The sequence below is a fragment of the Dermacentor andersoni genome, chromosome 7, assembly GCF_023375885.2.
Source record: "Dermacentor andersoni chromosome 7, qqDerAnde1_hic_scaffold, whole genome shotgun sequence".
In the NCBI taxonomy this organism is placed as follows: Eukaryota; Metazoa; Arthropoda; class Arachnida; order Ixodida; family Ixodidae; genus Dermacentor; species Dermacentor andersoni.
The window spans coordinates 100,196,322-100,219,772 of record NC_092820.1 but is presented as its reverse complement, the minus strand read 5'-3'; the positions used below and the strand labels follow the sequence as shown (position 1 = coordinate 100,219,772).

At 45.8% G+C, this 23,451-nt stretch overlaps 1 protein-coding gene across 2 annotated transcripts in view; it reads left to right on the top strand.

The window, feature by feature from the left end:
- The first annotated feature begins 4,743 nt into the window (after nt 1–4,743).
- Nucleotides 4,744–23,451, top strand: part of LOC129385680 (uncharacterized) — a 63,029-nt gene continuing 44,321 nt past the window's right edge. The window contains exons 1-2 of one of the 2 annotated variants that reach the window (XM_072289085.1): nt 4,744–5,091; nt 22,673–22,729. In XM_072289085.1, the coding sequence (XP_072145186.1) occupies nt 5,043–5,091; nt 22,673–22,729 (106 nt within the window). In that variant the 5' untranslated portion in view covers nt 4,744–5,042. The remainder of the gene's footprint in view (nt 5,092–22,672; nt 22,730–23,451) is intronic. The other variant, XM_055072593.2, reaches the window with a different exon arrangement.

Here is a 23,451-nt window from a genome sequence, read left to right as displayed (position 1 = left end):
GAATTTCCTTCGAAACATTGACGGAGATTATATGCAGAATCATGTGCGCACAACGTTGACGTCTGTGCCGTATACGTATGCTTCCAATTTCAATACCACGCTTGTTCTTGTGTAATGTTCTTGGAGTGCACGTGACGTAATCGTGTATAAAAGGTGTGTTTATTTCAATAAACTTCTCAGTTGCGAGTCAGCGCCCGTGCTGCCTCTTCGTGTCGGGCCGTGTGCTCTTGACTGTACATAAGATGAAGCTTAAAGAACTTGCCCAAAGGTAAGTTCCCTTAAACTTCACGAGCGAGTGCCATAGCAAAGTGGGGCAACGCAGGAATACGTCGCATATAGCCGAAGCAGTGGAAGTCTCACAATTACCACTTAAGATGTCAAATAAACGCGACTTCGCGAATACGATGTCTCGCTACATAGTTCAAGCGTTATTCGTGTTATGGTCGAAAGTCATAGCGAGATAAGTTCTAGCATAATGTTTTTTTTTTTATTGCCGCGCGACAACTAGTAAAATTCAGATGTCTTAAGAGTTTCCAAATTTTGTCGCTACAATCAAATGTCAAGGCGGGCAAGATAGTCTAAAAGAACCATTCTGCGTGCTTAGCCTGCAATAAGATATGCACAGAAAAAGTTGCGAGAGTTCGCTGCTACAAGAAATAAAGAAATGTAAACAGAGCGTAATTTTCTAGCCTGTGGTTCGAAAGCGAACGCTGCTCTTATTCCTTTGTGTTGTGGGCTTGGAACGTCAAGTATTATTTTTCTTTTTTTCAAGAACAATGTTGCCGAAATAAGATATAGAAAGGATGAGTAACAGCAATGTTATGGCAATGATGGCAATGTTATTAACTTTTTAGATTACCTGAAGGTCGCAACATTCTGCAATAACGTAAGGCGCATTTTCAACCTTCTATAAGTTAATGTTTTTTTGTCCTTAACTAAAGCATACGTTAAAAAGTAGGCTCGGTTGTAATGTACGAAGTGAATAGCTCATGTTATGCAAAAAACTTAGGTGAAACCAAGAATACACAGGACTTCCCTATAATTTCCCTTTATCTCAAGGCACCCTGTAGTATATTGCCCCTAACAGAAACCCTTCCTTTCATGTTGAACACTTCTGTATGTTCTCTTCCTACAATCACGTAAACGATGAGAAATTCAGATGGATTTGTTATTCCGCAACAAGACGGCCGAAAACGAATGGTTCTTGAAGTTCAGAGAGAAACGTTTCAGCAAGGCCATCTCAGCTTTGCAGCTAGCGCATACGCGCGACTGATACCGGGTCTCTCGTCGGGCTCGCAAGAAAGTCAAGTACGATATTTCGCAGAGCTTTCCCTAGTGGACGTCAGCGCTTACCTTACAGTTGCTGCGTCTGACCTTTCCTGCACGTGCCGTCCTCGTATATGCAAAGAAGCATATGAGGTGGCGTGTGCAACACGTGGTTGTCATACACGGGCTAGAAAACACTGCGCCAGGTGTTTGCTTACGCATCTGCCGCAGCTGCTATTCCCATACGGGCACACACATTTCGAAGACGACAGGTAGAATTTTGCGGCAGGTATTTTCAGTAGGTTCGTCAGGTGTTTTCTTTGATAGCGATTGCTTGCGTCTGCTGAGAGGAGAAACCACGTGAGACTTATTTTTTATATATTTTTTCGCGTGAACTGCCATGAGCGTAAGTCGGTAGTTAGCACTGTGCGGTGTAACCTGTGTTTCTCTTGCCTTAAATTGACCTGAAGCCTGCATCATCATTCGCGAATAACGGAAATGACATTTTGGTTTGAAATGCCCGCTTTTGGGGCCGTTAATTTTGTGGCAAACAAAATCTTTCTCTATGAGGCTGTGACAGAAGTCGACGCATGCGATTCTCCCATTTGCGGTCGGTCCTCATAACGTCTTATGTACACAGTGTTCTAATTGAATGGAACACCGAAAGAACATATTTGTTGAAACCTTTGTAAAATTATTTAGAGCATTCCAGGTCAACATTGCAGAAGGAGCAACTCGAGAACACGTTAGCGAAAAGGGCCGCACATTCAAGCTGCGTGCAGTTCTCGAGAGGCCAAAAGCATGTAGAGGGAAGGCAAGAAACGGTTACCAGCAATAACGATAGCTGTCAGCGTATTATTTGGTGGCCATTATTTCATTCAGTCAAAACGGACGCCCTGTCAGCAAAATGTCCATGCAAGGGCACAAGGACGTTTGGCCTATTTCGACACTATCTGTTTACACAACTATTTAATGACCTACCCTGCAAGAAATTTTATATTGCCTGTACAACGTAAAGAACGTTTTCACTGTGTAACAAACTACATAGAACCGACGCCCCTTTTGTAAGCTTCACGAAAGCATGAAGTTCGTTAGTTTACGCGCTCGTTCCATCGCCATCATTGTAACTTTGAAATCTTACTTTCATTATGCCGTCTTCAGCATAGCGTTGTCGTCATGCAATGTCGCCACGCTCCTCCTTTCACCATGGTCTGTCGCTACATTGCTCGAGTGCCATTTGCATCCCCGTCAACGGTCATTGTGATATGAATTCTGATGTAATTTTCAGCCTTACACTATCGTTCAAAAGCTTTTTTGGACCGCCCCCCCCCCCTTCACCTGTATATCACGTGACGTCAAGAAAGCCGCGATAACTCCCCATCTGATATAACGTGTACACACTGATTATTCATGATTTGACCGAAGAAAAGAAACATAGTTATTTCTGATTTGACGCCTTTTTACCATTAGCCCTCGGCTATTGGTCAAATTTTTGGGCTGCACCCACTTCTCCTGCCTCTCACGCGACCTCACAAAACCGCAAGAACTCACCACGTCAAAGTGACGTGTACGCGTTAAAGATGCATTACTATACCGAACAAAACTGCATTCTCTTCTGAATAGCCGCAGGCTGCCCCGTTCCGAAAGGAATAAAAGATGGCTGCCGCCAATCGCTCCGGAAATGGCTACTCGCCCCTGCTGGAGAGCAAGGGTTTATTTGCGTGTAATAAAGCTTTTTGCGTGGCCGTGTAACGTTTTCATGAACATTTGGCACGTTTATGACCTCGTTCTGCCAACTCTTCATTGCTGAGGATCCATTTTAGCGTCATTCCTAAGCTTATTTTGCATGCCGCCGCGATTGTCGACGGGCCACCGCAAACTAAGTAAGAGAAAGCGCACCAATCGCAGACGCCGGCACCACCCTCTTCATCCAATTATCGATATTCAGTGCAGTGACTCGGCCCCATCGAATCCCTCTCCACTTGAGCGTGCTCGTCGCCTCTTGTGAGCCAATTAGATAAGACAAGCCGCTCAGTGCAGGCAATGTTATTCGTTTTTCAAGAAAACAAAAGTGACCTCCTATGAACGAGGGGAGCATATGATTGCTTTGTTCAGAAAACCCTGCGGGTGACCGCCCTATGATTGCGTCGGCGGTTACGTAAATTTGACGTCAAGAGATTGGAATAAAAAACATATTGGAATAGTTTTACGTTATACGGCTCTTAGGCTACAGGCCACATCAAGAAAAGGCCGATACCTTTACCGCGATCCTTAAGTGCGTTGAAAGGGCAAGCATAGGCTGAACTTGTAAGGAATAATCTCAGTGGTGAGCATTCATACTCGCTGAATATCCGATGCGATGAGCCATCTTGATTGCATCAGAGATAGTGCTAATATACTTTTGGCATGTGCTCAACGTGCATCGTGAAAGAAACCCATAGCGGGTCTACAGTATCTTAGCGCCAAGATCACACACCATGGCGAGATAACTGAGCGATTGGAGGAGTTCAAATGTGGAGTAACTAAGGAGCAATAGTTCGATTACAGTTATTTATTCTCATTACATAATCGCACTTGTATTCAGGAGCGAAGAACAAAATCCTTAAAATGTTCAGACAGGGTGAACGTGCTTTGCTTTTTGTATCTGACAAAGCTCATAGCAAAACATACACTAAGAAGCAACGAACAGAAACTGCACACATTTCCTGCAAGAATGCACATTTTCAAAGCAAACACAGATCATTACGTAAGATCCAGGTCGGCAGTGCATAACACATACAGGGTGTACTTTATTTTTTAGCTGCATAAAATTTTTAAAAATTGCCTGTGGCAGATAGCAATAATATTTCACCTTTATCTAAATTAGTTCATGAGTCGGCCATTACTTTTGAAAGAAAATTCCCAAATTAAATAAGTAACATGTATAAGCTAATTGCTCTCTAATTAATTGCCTTACGGCACATATTTCGATCTACGAATTGTAGCTAATGAGTATACAAGGCCAGTCCACTTGGAGCGAATCATTGGGGCTACATCATTTTCGAGGTAATAATTTTAAAGGGTCCGACAAAATGCATTGGCGTTCCATTTACTGTAGTGCTCAAATGCCTAAGACAGCGTTTTATTAAAGAGAGCAAGTCGAACAGCAACGCATTGTTACTGCAAGTCCCACGGCGCATATATCGAAACTGGTATAGTACTGAGAATTTGTTCCATGTTCATATTGCGCTATCTGCCACAGGCCATTTTGAAACATTCGATGCAGCTAAAAAGAAACACCCTATAAATAGGCGCCGAAAGAAACGCAAAAGCCATGTGGCAAGGAATCGTAACTGAAAATACAATGTATCTGTGACAATTTTCACCTTTGTTTCAAGCGCAGACACCGGGTATTTAGCAACATGCAAAAGCCTCCCAGAAACAAGTGCTAAATAAAACTTCGAGACACAGCAAAGAACCCCGCCCGAGAATTACACCGCAGACACTGCGTAAATCCTAAATGTACAGCTACCTAACATTCTAGACACTGAACACTGCGTCATTACCCGCGTCATCTTAACGCACACTTCCCAAGGTGTGGAGAACCATTGTTGCGAAACTGCTTTCGCAACCAGTGTTTTCCTTGTGAAGCCGCTCCTGATAACGCTTTGCTTCTCTGCGCTCCCAATACTTCTGGACGATAAGGCGAGAATGACGAAGTGTGCTTCCAGCTCCTTCAAAAACTCCTTCGTTCGAGTGTGTCGCCCACCTTTCCTCGAAGCTCTCGCGGTGGCAAGATGATCAGGACACTCGAACTACTAGCGCTGCTCGTCGGCGCCGTACTCGGTAAGGTTTTGAAATAGTGATTTTAATAACCACAGTTCGGTAAGTTATTAAAGTTCGACAGAGACACTGAGGATTACTGACGTGTGAGAATTCGAAAGAATTATAAACCCTTTGGTGAAATGTTTTTTTTTTTTTTTGCACGTTCCTTGACTGCGCATGCTCTCGCCTGCGTTTTAACTGCGCGTCGGTAAAGCCAAATGAAAACGCGCCAAGCGGGTGAACGCGATTGCTTGCCAAGGAGAAGCACAGCTCGAAGTACCGCTCAGCGCCATTCAACTGGACATTAGTGCGTTTTATTGTATGCACTCATCTTATAGACCGATGACGTGACGCCACCTCCTCCCCATTGGCTGCGCCGTCACGCGTGAAATGAACCACGCACTAGGCGCAACTTTAGTCGGCGAGCACCGCGGAGCCGCCGTACCGTCGGTGCGGCGTGCAAGTCTCGCATCTCAAAGGCACGGGTTCGGTTCCCCGCCGGACCGAAATTTACCAACTATTCTTTTCGAAGCCAATAATTTACTTCGTTTAGGGAAACCTCCCCGAAAAATCTTAAGTGAATCGGAGCTGTTTGTGACCTGTTCTTTTTTTCTTGCTCTTTGCGCCATCGGCCATTTTTAGTACCATCTTTCGGTCACGCCAACTTCGCGACGGATTTTCTTCGGGGCATGCAATGCTTTCGCATTAAAATTTCCTGGAAATACAGGAAATCGCATGCACTGCAACAATGTTTACATCCTTAAAGGTGTCTTGTCCCACGGGTAACACCCCTACCGTAAAGGCGTTACAAAAATTTATAGCGGACGACAACGGCGGTCTAACTAGACGTACGATGAGAAAAGACGTAGTTGAAAACTATGTAATCATTCTGACGGCCTTCGGCGCAAAGAAATGTCCTACAAGAGACTTTCGTATCTATCCCTCAGAAATTCTTCTGTGTGATATTTCTGTGCGCCCAAGAATGTCGGTAAGATTACATAGTTTTAAACTACGTCTTTTGTCATTGCACGTCTAGTTATGGCTCAGGTGTCGTTGTCTATAAATTCTTGTGAGGCCCTTATAGTTGCGGTCCTACCGTGCGACAAGAAAACATCATTAAGAGTGCACACATTTTTACAGTGTGGAGTCATCAAAGGTACACTGCAAAGGGAAATCATCATCATCATCATCAGCCTAGTTACGCCCACTGCAGGGCAAAGGCCTCTCCCATACTTCTCCAGCTACCCCGGTCATGTACTAATTGTGGCCATGTTGTCCCTGCAGACGTCTTAATGTCATCCGCCCACCTAACTTTCTGCCGCCCCCTACTACGCTTCCCTTCCCTTGGAGTCCAGTCCGTAACCCTTAATCACCATCGGTTATCTTCCCTCCTCATTACATGTCCGGCCCATGCCCATTTCTTTTTCTTGGTTTCAACTAAGATGTCATTTACCCGAGTTTGTTCCCTCACCCAATCTGCTCTTTTCTTATCCCTTAACGTTACACCTATCATTCTTCTTTCCATAGCTCGTTGCGTCGTCCTCAATTTCAGCAGAACCCTTTTAGTAAGCCTCCAGGTTTCTGCCCTGTACGTGAGTACTGGTAAGACACAGCTGTTATACACTTTCCTCTTGAGGGATAGCGGCAACCTGCTATTCATGATTTGAGAATGCCTGCCAAACGCACCCCAGCCCATGATCCGGGTCCGTGGTCACTACCTGCCCTAAGTAGATGTATTCCCTTACCACTTCCAGTGCCTCGCTACCTATCGTAAACTGCTGTTCTCTTCTGAGACTGTTAAACATTACTTTAGTTTTCTGTAGATTAATTTTCAGACCCACCCTTCTGCTTTGCCTCTCCAGGTCAGTGAGCATGCATTGCCACTGGTCTCCTGAGTTACTAAGCAAGGCAATATCATCAGCGAAACGCAAGTTGCTAAGGTATTCTCCATCAACTTTTATCCCCAATTCTTCCCACTCCAGGTCTCTGAATACCTCCTGTAAACATGCTGTGAATAGCATTGGAGATATCGTATCTCCCTGTCTGACGCCTTTCTTTAATGGGATTTTGTTGCTTCCTTTGTGGAGGATTACGGTGGCTGTGGAACCGCTATAGATATCTTCCAGTATCTTTACATATGGCTCATCTACACCCTGATTCCGTAGTGCCTTCATGACTGCTGAGGTTTCAACTGAATCAAATGCTTTTTCGTAATCAATGAAGGCTATATATAAGGGTTGGTTATATTCCGCACATTTCTCTATCACTTGATTGATAGTGTGAATATGGTCTATTGTTGAGTAGCCTTTACGGAATCCTGCCTGGTCCTTTGGTTGAAAGAAGTCTAAGGTATTCCTGATTCTATTTGCGATTACCTTAGTAAATACTTTGTAGGCAACGGACAGTAAGCTGATCGGTCTATAATTTTTCAAGTCTTTGGCGTTCCCTTTGTTATGGATTAGGATTATGTTAGCGCTCTTCCAAGATTCCGGTACGTTCGAGGTCATGAGGCATTGTGTATAAGGGTGGCCAGTCTTTCTAGGACAGTGTTCCCACCATCCTTAAACAAATCTGCTGTTACCTGATCCTCCCCAGCTGCCTTCCCCCTTTGCATAGCTCCCAAGGCCTTCTTTACCTCTTCCGGCGTTACTTGTGGGATTTCGAATTCCTCTAGACTATTCTCTCTCACCTTATCGTCATGGGTGTTACTGGTACTGTATAAATCTCTATAAAACTCTTCAGCCACTTGAACTATCTCATCCATATTAGTAACGATATTGCCCGCTTTGTCTCATAACGCACACATCTGATTCTGGCCTATTCCTAGTTTCTTCTTCACTGCTTTTAGGTTTCCTCCGTTCCTGAGAGCCTGTTCAATTCTATCCATATTATAGGTCCTTATGTCCGCTGTCTTACGCTTGTTGGTTAACTTAGAAAATTCTGCCAGCTCTATTCTAGCTGTAGGGTTACAGGCTTTCATACATTGGCGTTTTTTGATCAGATCTTTCGTCTCCTGCGATAGCTTACTGGTTTCCTGTTTAACGGCGTTACCACCGACTTCTATTGCGCACTCCTTAATGATGCCCATAAGATTGTCGTTCATTGCTTCAGCACTATGGTCCTCTTCCTGGGTTAAAGCCGAATACCTGTTCTGTAGCTTGATCCGGAATTCCTCTAGTTTCCCTCTTACCGCTAACTCATTGATTGGCTTCTTATGTACCAGTTTCTTCCGTTCCCTCCTCAAGTCCAGGCTAATTCGAGTTCTTACCATCCTATGGTCACTGCAGCGCACCTTGCCGAGCACGTCTACATCTTGTATGATGCCAGGGTTCGCGCAGAGTATGAAGTCGATTTCATTTCTATTCTCACCATTCGGGCTCCTCCACGTCCACTTTCGGCTAACCCGCTTGCGGAAAAAGGTATTCATTATCCGCATATTCTGTTCTGCAAACTCTACTAATAACTCTCCTCTGCTATTCCTAGAGCCTATGCCATATTCCCCCACTGACTTGTCTCCGGCCTGCTTCTTGCCTAGCCTGGCATTGAAATCACCCATAAGTTTACTGTATTTTGTTTTGACTTTACCCATCGCCGATTCCACGTCTTCATAGAAGCTTTCGACTTCCTGGTCATCATGACTAGATGTAGGAGCGTAGACCTGTACAACCTTCATTTTGTACCTCTTATTAAGTTTCACAACAAGACATGCCACGCTCTCGTTAATGCTATAGAATTCCTGTATGTTACCAGCTATGTTCTTATTAATCAGGAATCCGACTCCTAGTTCTCGTCTCTCTGCTAAGCCCCGGTAGCACAGGACGTGCCCGCTTTTTAGCACTGTATATGCTTCTTTTGGCCTCCTAACTTCACTGAGCCCTATTACATCCCATTTACTGCCCTCTAATTCCTCCAATAGGACTGCTAGACTCGCCTCACTAGATAACGTTCTAGCGTTAAACGTTGCCAGGTTCATATTCCAATAGCGGCCTGTCCGGAGCCAGGGATTCTTAGCACCCTCTGCAGCGTCGCAGGTCTGACCGCCGCCGTGGTCAGTTGCTTCGCAGCTGCTGGGGACTGAGGGCCGGGGTTTGATTGTTGGGTTCATATAGGAGGTTGTGGCCAAGTACTGCACCAGGGTGGCCAATCCTGCTCTGTTGAGAGAGTGCGTTACCGGTTCTGGTCACCGGGATCAGGCTGCACTCCAGGCCTGTTTGTGCAGTTTTCTCAAAACACGGTTCTTTTTTTTGTATTTTCCGGTGGCGAATTGTGCGGCATCGGGATTTGAATCACGGTCCTCTTGCACGGGAGGCGGATACTCTACCGTCCCCGCAGGAGTTCAATTAAAAATTAAATTATGGGGTTTTAGGTGACAAAACCACTTTCTGATTATGAGGCACGCCGTAGTGGAGGACTCCGGAAATTTCGACCACCTGGGGTTCTTTAACGTGCACGTAAATCTAAGTACACGGGTGTTTTCGCATTTCGCCCCCATCGAAATGCGGCCGCCGTGGCCGGGATACGATCCCGCGACCTCGTGCTCAGCAGTCTAACACCATAGCCGCTGAGTAACCACGGCGGGTCCCACAGGAGTTGTACGCCTCATTTAACCTACAGTGGTGCCCTATTTGATCAGTCAAGGTGGACCAATCTGAGCTCGGTTATACTGCACGGATAGCACTCGGCTAGAGAACCTGGTATTTATGACCTGCACATGTGTGGCCATACATAATTGAAGATATATATGTTTTTTTTCTTTTTTTTTTAGGAGGGTACCCGTACAGTGGTAAAATAAAGGAAAAGGCATTAAAAAGAAAGAAAGAAAAAAGAAAGAAAAAGCGGAAAGAAAAAGGAACATGACAGGCGATTTGAACTCGTGACCATTGGATGTTGACCGGAAAGATAGCTCACTCGGTTGGTTCGTCAGGCCCCACGTTACTTTGAAGCGCCATAGCTCCTGCTCCGAGCCTCATATTTACGTGGAAACGGACTGATGTTGTCCGCGATAGTCGTTTTTTGTGGTTGGAAGTGGTTGTGGTTGGAAGTGGTTTTGTGGGTGGATAGTGGTTGGAAGGCATACTTTCTTGGAAAAATGGCCGCCCGAGGACAAGAGCGAGCTCGAGCGGCTTTAGAGACTAGGAAACTGCCTTAAAATATTTAGACTTGAGGGAAATCTTCGTGTACAAACTATAACACGGCAATCAGCACTCGAATACGACGAGAGAAATTATTGAGACGTGGAAAATTCCCTTGAAATAAAGATGGTTTGCGAGACAAATGCTTGTAAGTATTGAACCTCTTAAAAGATGAGGGGGAAATATGCGCTCATCGAGAGGTCATCGTCTGCACGGGACCACCACCAGGCACCTTACTGAGATGGGGAGGGCTCCGCGGGCCGGACGCAAAGCCTCCCTTCTCCGCCGGCCAAGAGCGGAAAACGCGCTTTCCGATCGCTCAAGGTTGCGCGGAAATAATCTTGGGTTAATACTTGCGCGGAACTCAGAATATAAATCTGGCGCTTGTAGTATTCGAAGCATCGTACTACATGATAATAGCAGCAAACATTCAACCTCAAACATTTGGCGATATAATGAAATGTGCACAAAAACCTCAAACATTTGGTGATGTTATGAAATGTGACTTTTTTATTGCGCCATGTGCTGCACTAGCTACAGTTATTTTTGAATAGTTACCAAAAGAACTACATTTATATATGTGCTTCTGCTCTGCAGAACTGAGATGAATCAGTAGTACATCGCGAAAAACCCTAAATCTCTGACGCTGTGTTTAAACTATATATCAATCTAAGCAATACTCTGAAGCTTCTGGCGTTTAACTTGCAGAATAGGCCGCAATAGTCTTGTGTAAACTTGGTCGCTCCTATGTCACATTCTGGTTCAAACACGACCGTTGTATTACTTAAAAAAAAACATGCTACCACAGATTTAGGCAAAGGTCATGCAGCTTGAACCTCATTGCTACTTCACTTCAGTAAAGACATAGTAGGGAGTTGAAGGTTGCATTACACGTGATACGTTACCGTGATACCTTAGGCCCTCTGAGCATAAGCGTCCTTTACTATTAACTACCCCTGCAGGTTACTATGATTAGGCAGCACAATAACAGGGCCCGCACCAGCGCAGTCCCCGATGATTCGATCCAAATTCCCCCTTATTCCTTGCTCTACGTTGTGACAGAAAGAAATGGTAAAAGCGGCCATCGCTCGGTCATATCTGACGCAGAGAACAAAGCGCTAGAGATGTTCCGACGTTATTACTGAGGGTCCCACAGCTATTTGTTTTGAAGCTGCAAAGCCTGAAGAGACGGTACCGAGACGGAAAAGCGTTTTGACTTTCATCTAACAAATGGCGCCGTAGCGCTAGCCATATTGACGCACTGATAATGCCGAACGTTTTAAAAGCGTTATTCTTCATGGCACCGTTAATTTGACTCTACGCTCTAGCAAGGTACGCGATGGCGGTTTGCCAAAACTTGCAATTCTCGGCCTGTCGACCATGGTTCGATGGAGAAGCTGCACAAGCGCAGAGGGTCCAAGGTATCACGTATCATCATAACCACCCGCTTATTTCCATGTCCACTGCAGAACGAAGGCCTCTGCCAGCGATCTCCAATTACCCCAGTCTTGCGCTAGGTGATCCCCAATTGCGTTTGCACATTTTCTAATTTCGTCACCCCTCCTAATTTTGTACCGTCCTTGAGGGTGCTTCCCTTCCCTCGGTCCATATTCTGTAGCTCTAATAGTCATCCTTTTATACGCCCTACGCACTAGATGGCCTACGAAGATAAGTATCACATATAAGGCAAAGCTAAAAGTCTAACTTACTTCATAGTTTTCTTGCGCTGTGTGTTCCCCTATCGACAAAGTCCTGTGCGGGAATTGTGAGGCGACTTAAATTGCCGATACCGGCAGAAAATGTCAACGAGATTAAAAGAACATGAAGGAGACGTTGCCAAGGGCACACATGCAACGCGGGCTAAGACCGAACTTGCTGAATACTGTTGGACGATGCGGCATAGTCTCGATCTTGACAATACAACAACGCTGGCCCAAGAGCAAAAGTGGCGGGAAAGAAAACTGCTGCAGTCGCGGTTCATCCGTTGTGACGAATTAGCGTGCAACGTCGACCGTGGCTCGCTGCGGGACGCATACAAGGACGCGTGGGAAGAGAAGATTGCACCTCGCCACATTTGTGTCATTGCACACTCAAGATGCCACCTGTATAGGTGGCGAAACGTCTATGACCTTTTGTTCTGATTTGCTATGTTGCGTCGGAGTAAACCTATTTTCAATCATGAATTTACCAGTCTTTTGGAACAATTTTGCATGAATTTCTCGTGGGCAAGCAAACACGTTAAGACACTTGCGCGTTTCAATTTGGCCACCTAGACCGGCTGAGCCGCTGCCATTAGCAGCGATTATGCGTTTTCATAGGGGGTTCTGCATGGAGAAAAGCATTGATTGCCTTAAAAAACAGGACCATATTTTGCTTTATGCTGGGTATAGCGTAATAAACAATGCCATACGATAGTCTGAAGACACAAGCACGAAGATCAGACAAATCTTTGTACAAACCATGTCTGCTCTGCGATAGCACGGCCAGAGTTCCATCTAGGAATTCTAGCATCGGTAAAGCTAGGGACCAAAACTGCTGTAAGAATGTTTACGATCCGCGACCGGCGCACTTGACATCGGGGGACCTGCGTTACATCATACTCCAGACACTAATATTTCTGTGTGAGCTCATCGCTTGCATTACTTGAATATGAAAATTTTGCGACTGTTACCCGACCTAAGAAACTGCTCAGTGACGAGGGCTGGAGACAAACGTCAGAATGCGACGAGGAAACGTGCACCAAACGCAGGCCTTACGGAGGCTGTCAGGATTGGGGGCTCGATCCCATCGCTCGTGATCCGTTGTCAAGATTGGAGTCCAGCATGAATTCGAAGGTAGCTGGCCCATGCCGTCGTCCAACTTATCCACGCTGAGGACGTTGATGAAAGGAAGGACTGCTTCTCATCGAGAACGAGGAATATGGGTTTATTTACAGTATTTATATCAGTCTAACATGACTGTTTGAGAAAGTACATCAGTCTAACATGACTGCTTGAGAGAGAGTCTCAGTCCAACATGACTGCTTAAGAAAAGTGTCACAGTCTAACAAGACTGCTTAAGAAAGTGTTACAGTCTAACAAGACTGCTTAAGAAAGTGTCACAGTCTAACAAGACTGCTTAAGAAGGTGTCACAGTCTAACAAGACTGCTTAAGAAAATGAGTCGAGCATCTATCTGCACAACAGCAGTGTTTAAACACTCGGTCCTCCCGCGATACAAGGTGACGCGAACGTTCGTTTAGTCATCGCAAACTAGCCGCCTCTCCGCAGGACGGTCTACACATACACCACACCGCACGAATTTCGTGGAACTCGGAACCGTCGCGAGTAGCACATTGTCTTGCGTCTTGGTCGGTGCGCGCGAAGGAGCCTTCCTCGGCGTTCCCGCGTCAACTCCCCCACCCGTAGCAGATCAGGTCCGCGTTGTCGTGTTGCGCACAAAGCCTGCTTCGGCGAACTCCTTCAGTCACAACGCATCCTAGCTGAAGCGACGGAGAGTGGAGGATGCGCGTATTGTTACCGACACAAAGTCGACTTAGCCACGCCGTGGCTAGAGGTTGGCGGTGGCATTCCAAGATGAGGTTGCCACCGCTGGCGTAACTGGCTGGCAAACTTGCACTGCAGCTGGCCGTTCTTAACAAGGCGTAGTTAGAATGCAGGCGATAGCTTGCGCGGGCAAATTACGCGCGGAAAACTGAAAGCAGTGAGTAAACTGCGTCTTGCATAGCAGCCAGGAGCTTCTGGAAAGGAAGCGTTGGAACGAAGGCAAGCGTGCCGGCGGGAAAATCATGCGATACAAGAAATGCGCTGCAACAAAGTTCATATCGGTAAAAACGAGTTTACTGGAGACATCCCAATATAGTGTGCCTGACATGCTTTGGAGAAGGTTATTTCTTGAAAAATGGGAGTATTGGTTTCAACGGTATAGTATGAGCTTCATGGGCAAGTACACCATAAAAGAATACGCACTATATGCTATATGACAGTTCTCCAGCGGGGCGTTTCTGCCCGAATTAATTTTTTTGTCTTGCGTGCGCACGTGATACGTCGCGCAATCTGTCTTTGAATCTGCTCTGTATTGTCCAATACTGCCGATCTTGCCATAACAAAAAAATGATGTCATATTTCAAGACAACAGATTACTGGCGTAGCTTTATTGACTTGGTCAAGATACACACTAATAAAACACACATTAGTGAAGGACAAGGGTGGAATGTTCTCGACTGAACTGATTAGCATAAATGAAACGAGGAAGCTAATTTTGCGCTCACCTTCTGTCCTTAGCGAAACGACACATCCTTCTAGGGCCCATCGTCGAAGTGGCGTTGCACAAGAGTGCGTTCGCAATCGGTGAGAGTGTTGAACCACTGTGCTAAAGGCAGTAGGCAACGATGGCAGCGCCCTGTACCTCTTAACGCTTCTTCCCTTCTCTCTTGGGTTGAATCGGGCGCCACCCAGTCAAACGCGTACAAAACCAAGGAGGGCACGGTGCACAGCGAGCAAGAACCGCGAGCCTTGCCACCATAGAGGAAAGAAAATACTAGGAAGGAGTGTCACGTGACAATTTCGAAGCCTAGTCGCACAAAAATTGAGAAGAATGGGATGATGGGAACTAGGCCCTCACGTGACAGGCAAGCGTTAGCTTTAGCCGGCTCGCTTTGGTTGCGTCTGCTCCGGGAGTTTTGGAAAATACGCACATAGTCGGCAGTGGCAAACGCACACCGCGTGTTTGCTGTCAAGCAGGTAACGCACCGAATTACCCCGAAGCTTGCAGCTTAAAAAAGCAGCAGACAGGCACTGATGCTGTAGCGAACGAAGGCATTGGTAATTAATTGATATTGGTAATTAATGCTGCCAAGAACGAACGCAGATAATTAATCCGCATTGTGCCCAAGAAACCACGACGGCCACCTCAAGACGACTCGTTGCTTTTAAGGGTGGTTTCAGGAAAAGGAGGAAATCTTTCGCCCTGCAAACGTGTGAAGGCAACCAAGCATTCAAACCAAGCCCACGGCGATTCGTCCCGTTTGGGGTCATCTCGAGGGAAGCGATATGATGTATTTCGCCTCTGAAAACATGTGAAGGCGCTCAAGCGAACGTTCAGGGTCCGTAGCGACTGCTTTCCAATGTCAAAGAAAAAAAATTTTCAACTTGTGCCCAACAATGGACGGGCGAGGCGGGTCCGCCGACCATATGTGAGGCCTTGCCGGCCAATGTTAATGGCAGACGGTCCCAGTCGACGCTGTCGTTCTGCTCAATGCTTGCTGGCTCTGAAAAGACCTACGAGAACTCAATAGACCCGTCCCAACAGCTTAAGGACGTCGCACCATACAATCTTACAATATAGTACACGCAAATTTCAAGGAAAGGCGAGAACTTCGGCGTTTAGAGTGCAGAACCTTTTACTAAGCAAACACGCGACAAATAATCATTCCGCGAAAGGTCTCGTATCATCCTATAGACCTCAGACTCTGCCCAGGCGGCGCTGCGGAATAACCCGTCACCAGCGCCCCCATCGCAGCCTTGGCGCTAACTGGGTAGTGCAAGAAGAGGTGTCTGCAAGCGAAGGTGCATAGACCACAATGGACCTTTCTCTTTCGTTTGTGTTGAGGCACGGTTTCCTAAAAATCAAGGAGCTGGAAAGCTTTTTCCGCCTATCCACGCTTCAGAAAGGAAGCTCAGCAGGGCGAAGTACGTGTAGAATATAAAATAGTCTCAAGTGTTATTTCGGCGTGCTGCAACTCGCAAGTACAGAGTGCATCAGGTTTGTCTATAGGCATATCAGCATAAAAATCTAAGCATTTCAAATTGGTTCATATTGAATATGTCCTGAACACAAGACTTAAGTATCTGCTATATTTTCATGTATTTTATCGTAATGTTTTGTCTCGCAATTATTTACAGAGAGTAAATCTTTTAATAGCCTTTTCCACTGCAGCAAACAGAAAACGTTTTCCAAGGCAGCAAACAGCTATCATAACGAAAGTAAGCTTCTTACAGTGCCTACCCGCTGCATCTTTCTTTCTCGCAGGAGCTACAGTATCGCTCAGTACCATAATTTGAACTTTTCGCAGACGCTTCGAGCAACAAGCGCGCACAAATAAATTTAAATAAACGCGAACTTTCTTTTTTTCTTTACACAAGTGCGTTACTTCGCAATTACTCATCCAGTGCTCGCTCCTATACGGCAACTTTATTGCTCACATTTGAAAAACGCAGTCGAGCAGGCTCAGTACATTGCGAAGCGTGCTTGTTGTATCGGCGCAAGACATGCAAAATACCGAAAGTAGAAATGTGCTCGTGATACGACGTACTCTAGAACAGGATATTGAATTCATAAACGAACCAAAATGTTTCGTTAAGCTGACCTGCCAAATCTCTCCGTTCCACTTGTTGAGTCAAGCGGAGGCGGACGTCTGTTAAAAGGTGGAGATATCGATGGTACATACGCAGGATGGTTCGCAACGTTGTTTTTTCTCTTACCAACGAAGTGGCGGCTGCAGATTCTTGAGTTTTCACTTGGTTACCACGGTCCTCCGTCACGGCCACGCAGCACAATTACAGAATAACAAAATTGTCGCACTTTCTCATGCGAGCCGCTGTGTTGTCGGGAATGCAAGTAATCCGATTAACCAACAGGTTGAACGGCCCGTATTCAGCGCTCTCGCCTTTCCCCTTCATACGATCGCAATGGAAATCGGTAAAACTGAACGTTGTTATTCTGCCCTTCACGTTCATGGCGATTTACAACACAACAGTAGCGTCGATTGCGGCGTTTCTTCGTAGCGCGCGGAGCTATCGTGGTTGCCGTCGCTTCCGCCATCAGTCTGAAGAGTGAGCCAGCAAGCGCTTTATGGCACTTCGGCGGCGCGTCCGACTAGCGTAGAAATTCATAGCTCTCTGTCTGGGTGTTAAAGGCGCAAAACACTCGCAATATGGTTCAAAATCTGTCTAAATCGTTGTTTCGCAGTTGCTAGCTGCATAGGCAACTTAGCAAGGGAGTCGGGCTTCGCACTACTCAATTACTGCCTCTTCGCAACAGCAGGTGGCGCTACGCGTCTTGCAAAACTCCAGAGTCTGACGTCCATATAGGTGGTACTCAGCGGAACAAAAATGAGCAAGAAAATACGCGACGCATTCAAGTACACAACCGCTAATTTGACGAAACGATAGACCACGCTCGGGTTGGCTAAAACCCCTACATCCACGCGCCACCGCCGCTTTCTTAAGTAGCGACAACCTTTGTTGTGCACCGCCTTTTTCCCTCACACCAAATCCGGTTCCGGTATTTTCGGTTCCGGAATTTCCGGTTTAAAAATTTCCGGTTCCGGCATTTCCGCTTCCTGGAATTGCGCTGCGGGAATTTCCGCGTTGACTTCTGTTGGACGATGGTGAGACGCCCGCGCATGCTTAGCAGAGCTGTGGCAGTCACCATAAGAAGAATGCAAAGGCGAGAAGCTGTGTATTCCGCTGAAGTAGTAGTTCGCGGTCGCTGTTTTCCAAATGTACGAAAAACGGCAATGGTCTCCAAGCGCCTAGGCACTACATTCCACTGTACGTTGTCGCTCGTGCCACAACCCGTCGCAGGTTGACGCGAAGCAGCGAACACGAGCAGATCGCTGGTTACAGTAGGCGGTGGTTCTTGGATGGAATCGCATTAACAGTTTCAACCACAGCTCGTGCAATTGAAGCCTTTCCAGCGACGTGAAAGTAAACAGCGCTAAAAAACAAAGCGTCACTTCCACTCGGAACAGGAAGCTGCAGCTACGTAAGTTCCGCTTGCCGCCGGGAGCTAGGGGGGTGAGTGGGAGAGGAGCATGGAGGAGGAGGGCAGGTTGGCGGTACTTAACCTGGTCGGCGGAAACGTGTATGGAGGAGCTTTAGGATTGTCATACTCTGGACGGGTTTCAAGGTCAGAGAGCCCACTAACTGCGGCGGTGAGCGCGAGTGATGCTTTGAATATTATGTCGCCATGGGCCTCGCTCTCCAGTCTTTCTCCACGCTTCACGGCAACGCATTTGAAGCGAGGAACGACGCACACGGTAGCAGAAATCCAGAGTTCATACGTGCCTCCGTGCCTTTCACGGCAGGTGAACCTACGCCACTAATCGTTACCACGTACCAACCAAACAGGAATGGTCCGTTAGCGATGCAGCCTATTCCTACCCAAAAGGCACCGCGCACAAGGCGTCGGCGAGCGAGAGGGGCGGCTTCAGAGGAGGTTGGCTTGTCCAGACTAGTAGAATCACGTGACGCTCCCTCCCAGTTTTATTCCTTCATCCATTCTTACCTGGCAGGGCACGCTTACTTCTCGGTAACGACAAGGAAACAGCGCTACTGAACCTAAAGGCGAGCGGCTGAAGCAGGTGCCGCTGGGCGCATTCGGAGAAGAGGAAGGGTGAGGGGAGAGGAAGGAAGTTGCAACGACTGGTGGGAGGGCAGCGGAGTTGCTTTCCCGCCCAGTTACTCAATGACGTTAGTTGGCTCTGCTACAGAAGCAGAAAAGTCACAGAGGGCGGACCATCCCTCTCGGCTTCCACTCGCACATTTACCCTTGTACCTACAGCGCAGGGCGCGCGGCCGCTATTTTATAGCGCTTGGAATTCATAGAGAATTTCAGGGCGACGACTACGACGAGGGTGGATAATCAACTGGAGTTTCCCCACAGTTAGTATCGCAACAGAACAACTGCGCTGCGAAACGCGCAGTATGAGGGATCTATGACCTCACGAATTGTGCAGCTTCCGCCACGTTCCCTGTTAAATATGAAACAGAGTATAGAGAGTACGTAAAGCCATTGTCGCTCTACTCACTGTGGTGTACTTTCTAGCCAATTCTGCGGAAATTGGTTTCACTACCAAGTTTGGACCCACGGGCTCTCCGCGACATCAACTGAAGCATTGGTGCAACTTTTGCTTTTCCGTTCGTCACTACCTACAAAACGTTAAAAAATGTTTCAATTAAAGAAACGTTTTCGAGATATTATTAGGCATCTCATTAAGCCCTCCTTTATTGTGCAGACAGACTGATCATTTCCAGCGTTCGAAAAGGAATCCTGCATCACTGGCTTGCGCATTGTTTAAAGCTTCGAGGATTAATCCCGTACCGAACTCCGTAAACCACATTAGGCCTTCGATAACTAAAAGAATCAGTGCCAGATATTCTAGTTCAATTTACTGATTGCTTCACATAATGAATACAATGTTGAAAAAGCCGACATAATATTTCATATTGAAGCTTTGCCATATCGATTGAACGTACGAAATGAACTTGAAGGTGATATATTGCACAACTCTTGCTGAGAATTAGTGCGTGAAGTTCCAAAATACAAAGAATTCTAAATATTTATATATGCATATATTTATATATGCATATATATATATATATATATATATATATATATATATATATATATATATATATATATATATATATATATATATATATATATATATGTATATATATCCGGACAGGCCGCCATTGGAATCTGAACCTGGCAACGTTTAACGTTAGAACGCTATCTAGTGAGGCGAGTCTAGCAGTGTTATTGGAGGAATTAGAGGGTAGTAAATGGGATATAATAGGGCTCAGTGAGGTTAGGAGGACAAAAGAAGCATATACAGTGCTAAAAAGCGGGCATGTACTGTGCTACCGGGGCTTAGCGGAGAGACGAGGACTAGGAGTCGGATTCCTGATTAATAAGGAAATAGCTGGTAACATACAGGAATTCTATAGCATTAACGAGAGGGTGGCATGTCTTGTTGTGAAACTTAATAAGAGGTACAAAATGAAGGTTGTTCAGGTCTACGCTCCTACATCTAGTCATGATGACCAGGAAGTCGAAAGCTTTTATGAAGACGTAGAATCGGCGATGGGTAAAGTCAAAACAAAATACACTATACTGATGGGCGACTTCAATGCCAGGGTAGGCAAGAAGCAGGCTGGAGACAAGTCAGTGGGGGAATATGGCATAGGCTCTAGGAATAGCAGAGGAGAATTATTAGTAGAGTTTGCAGAACAGAATAATATGCGGATAATGAATACCTTTTTCCGCAAGCGGGTTAGCCGAAAGTGGACGTGAAGGAGCCCGAATGGTGAGACTAGAAATGAAATCGACTTCATACTCTGCGCGAACCCTGGCATCATTCAAGATGTAGACGTGCTCGGCAAGGTACGCTGCAGTGACCACAGGATGGTAAGAACTCGAATTAGCCTAGACTTGAGGAGGGAACGAAAGAAACTGGTACACAAGAAGCCAATCAATGAGTTAGCGGTAAGAGGGAAACTAGAGGAATTCCGGATCAAACTACAGAACAGGTATTCGGCTTTAACTCAGGAAGAGGACCTTAGTGTTGAAGCAATGAACGACAATCTCATGGGCATCATTAAGGAGTGCGCAACAGAAGTCGGTGGTAACGCCGTTAGACAGGAAACCAGTAAGCTATCGCAGGAGACGAAAGATCTGATCAAGAAACGCCAATGTATGAAAGCCTCTAATCCTACAGCTAGAATAGAACTGGCAGAACTTTCTAAGTTAATCAACAAGCGTAAGACAGCGGACATCAGGAACTATAATATGGATAGAATTGAACAGGCTCTCAGGAACGGAGGAAGCCTAAAAACAGTGAAGAAGAAACTAGGAATAGGCAAGAATCAGATGTGTGCGTTAAGAGACAAAGCCGGCAATATCGTTACTAATATGGACGAGATAGTTCAAGTGGCTGAGGAGTTCTATAGAGATTTATACAGTACCAGTGGCACCCACGACGATAGTGGAAGAGAGAATAGCCTAGAGGAATTCGAAATCCCACAGGTAACGCCAGAAGAAGTAAAGAAAGCCTTAGGAGCTATGCAAAAGGGGAAGGCAGCTGGGGAGGATCAGGTAACAGCAGATTTGTTGAAGGATGGTGGTCAGATTGTTCTAGAGAAACTGGCCACCCTGTATACGCAATGCCTCATAACCTCGAGCGTACCGGAATCTTGGAAGAACGCTAACATAATCCTAATCCATAAGAAAGGGGACGCCAAAGACTTGAAAAATTATAGACCGATCAGCTTACTGTCCGTTGCCTACAAAGTATTTACTAAGGTAATCGCAAATAGAATCAGGAACACCTTAGACTTCTGTCAGCCAAAGGACCAGGCAGGATTCCGTAAAGGCTACTCAACAATAGACCATATTCACACTATCAATCAAGTGATAGAGAAATGTGCAGAATATAACCAACCCTTATATATAGCTTTCATTGATTACGAGAAAGCGTTTGATTCAGTCGAAACCTCAGCAGTCATGGAGGCATTACGGAATCAGGATGTAGATGAGCCATATGTAAAAATACTGGAAGATATCTATAGCGGCTCCACAGCCACCGTAGTCCTCCACAAAGAAAGCAACAAAATCCCTATAAAGAAAGGCGTCAGACAGGGAGATACGATATTTCCAATGCTATTCACAGCATGTTTACAGGAGGTATTCAGAGGCCTGGAGTGGGAAGAATTGGGGATAAAAGTCGATGGAGAATACCTTAGCAACTTGCGATTCGCTGATGATATTGCCTTGCTTAGTAACTCAGGAGACCAATTGCAATGCATGCTCACTGACCTGGAGAGGCAAAGCAGAAGGGTGGGTCTGAAAATTAATCTGCAGAAAACTAAAGTACTGTTTAACAGTCTCGGAAGAGAACAGCAGTTTACGATAGGTAGCGAAACACTGGAAGTGGTAAGGGAATACATCTACTTAGGGCAGGTAGTGACCACGGATCCGGATCATGAGACTGAAATAACCAGAAGAATAAGAATGGGTTGGGGTGCGTTTGGCAGGCATTCTCAAATCATGAACAGTAGGTTGCCACTATCCCTCAAAAGGAAAGTGTACAACAGCTGTGTGTTACCAGTACTCACATATGGGGCAGAAACCTGGAGGCTTACGAAAAGGGTTCTGCTGAAATTGAGAACGACGCAACGAGCTATGGAAAGAAGAATGATGGGTGTAACGTTAAGGGATAAGAAAAGAGCAGATTGGGTGAGGCAACAAACGCGGGTAAACGACATCTTAGTTGAAATCAAGAAAAAGAAATGGGCATGGGCCGGACATGTAATGAGGAGGGAAGATAACCGATGGTCACTAAGAGCTACGGACTGGATTCCAAGAGAAGGGAAGCGTAGCAGGGGGCGGCAGAGAGTTAGGTGGGCAGATGACATTAAGACGTTTGCAGGGACAACATGGCCACAATTAGTACATGACCGGGGTAGTTGGAGAAGTATGGGAGAGGCCTTTGCCCTGCAGTGGGCGTAACTAGGCTGATGATGATGATGATATATATATATATATATATGCGGATGGTTATTAACACCGTAAATTATGTGCATTGTCTTCTGGCTTCAAACGATTCTCCAATCTGAGTAGGTGTCTTGTGACAGTGCAAAGAGCGGCGATGTGTTCAGCGCTGAATCCAGGCTGTATTTCCAACAGGCGCTGACCAAATTTTCTGGCCTCCCAGAAATCATTCCGCAGCCTCTCCGCCTCAAGGTTTGCATCAGATTTGTGCGACGCATGCTGAAATCTCATCCTGCTTATAAAAAGGCGACAGCCTTGACAAATTAGCCATTATAGGGACATGGTTTGTTTTCTTCCTTATCCAAAGCATAAGAACTCGTCCTACAAGCGAGCACGATTGCCAGTATACCCTAAGAAGGCGAGTAGTACAGCCTCCTTGTTCTTCGCCTGTTGCTGGCGGCTCCGCATAATCTGTGCATGTAACTGTACTCACAAATGCAGGACACAGGCTTTGCATCATCTGAAACGCTGAACCACCTGAAATAAGATTGCGGGAATCTCAGAGCAGTAACCGACTGCATCTGATATTTTGCCTCAAGTCAACGTTAGGTTAAACAATGTAAAGAAATTGTAGAATGAAATCAAGTACAATGTGGTTTAAAACCCGCTAGTTACTTGCAACTCAGTAAACCGCAACTGGCGCAATGCCTCAAGCAGACAGACAGTATACGGTTTCGCAGTGTTCTTCTTTATTTTGGTTTCCTTAAACAACAAACCTTTTTCAATTTCAAAATGACACCATTTCAATTTCAAAAATTACACCATCGATACCGCAAGCCCTAGTTCAATTTCAACACGCTACTTATCTACTAAATACCTGCACACCGTAACTTCAACGAAAGCAACAACGGTGTTGGTAACCGAACTTATAGACTTGAAGATGAAAGAATGGCAGAGCAAATTCAGAATTACAG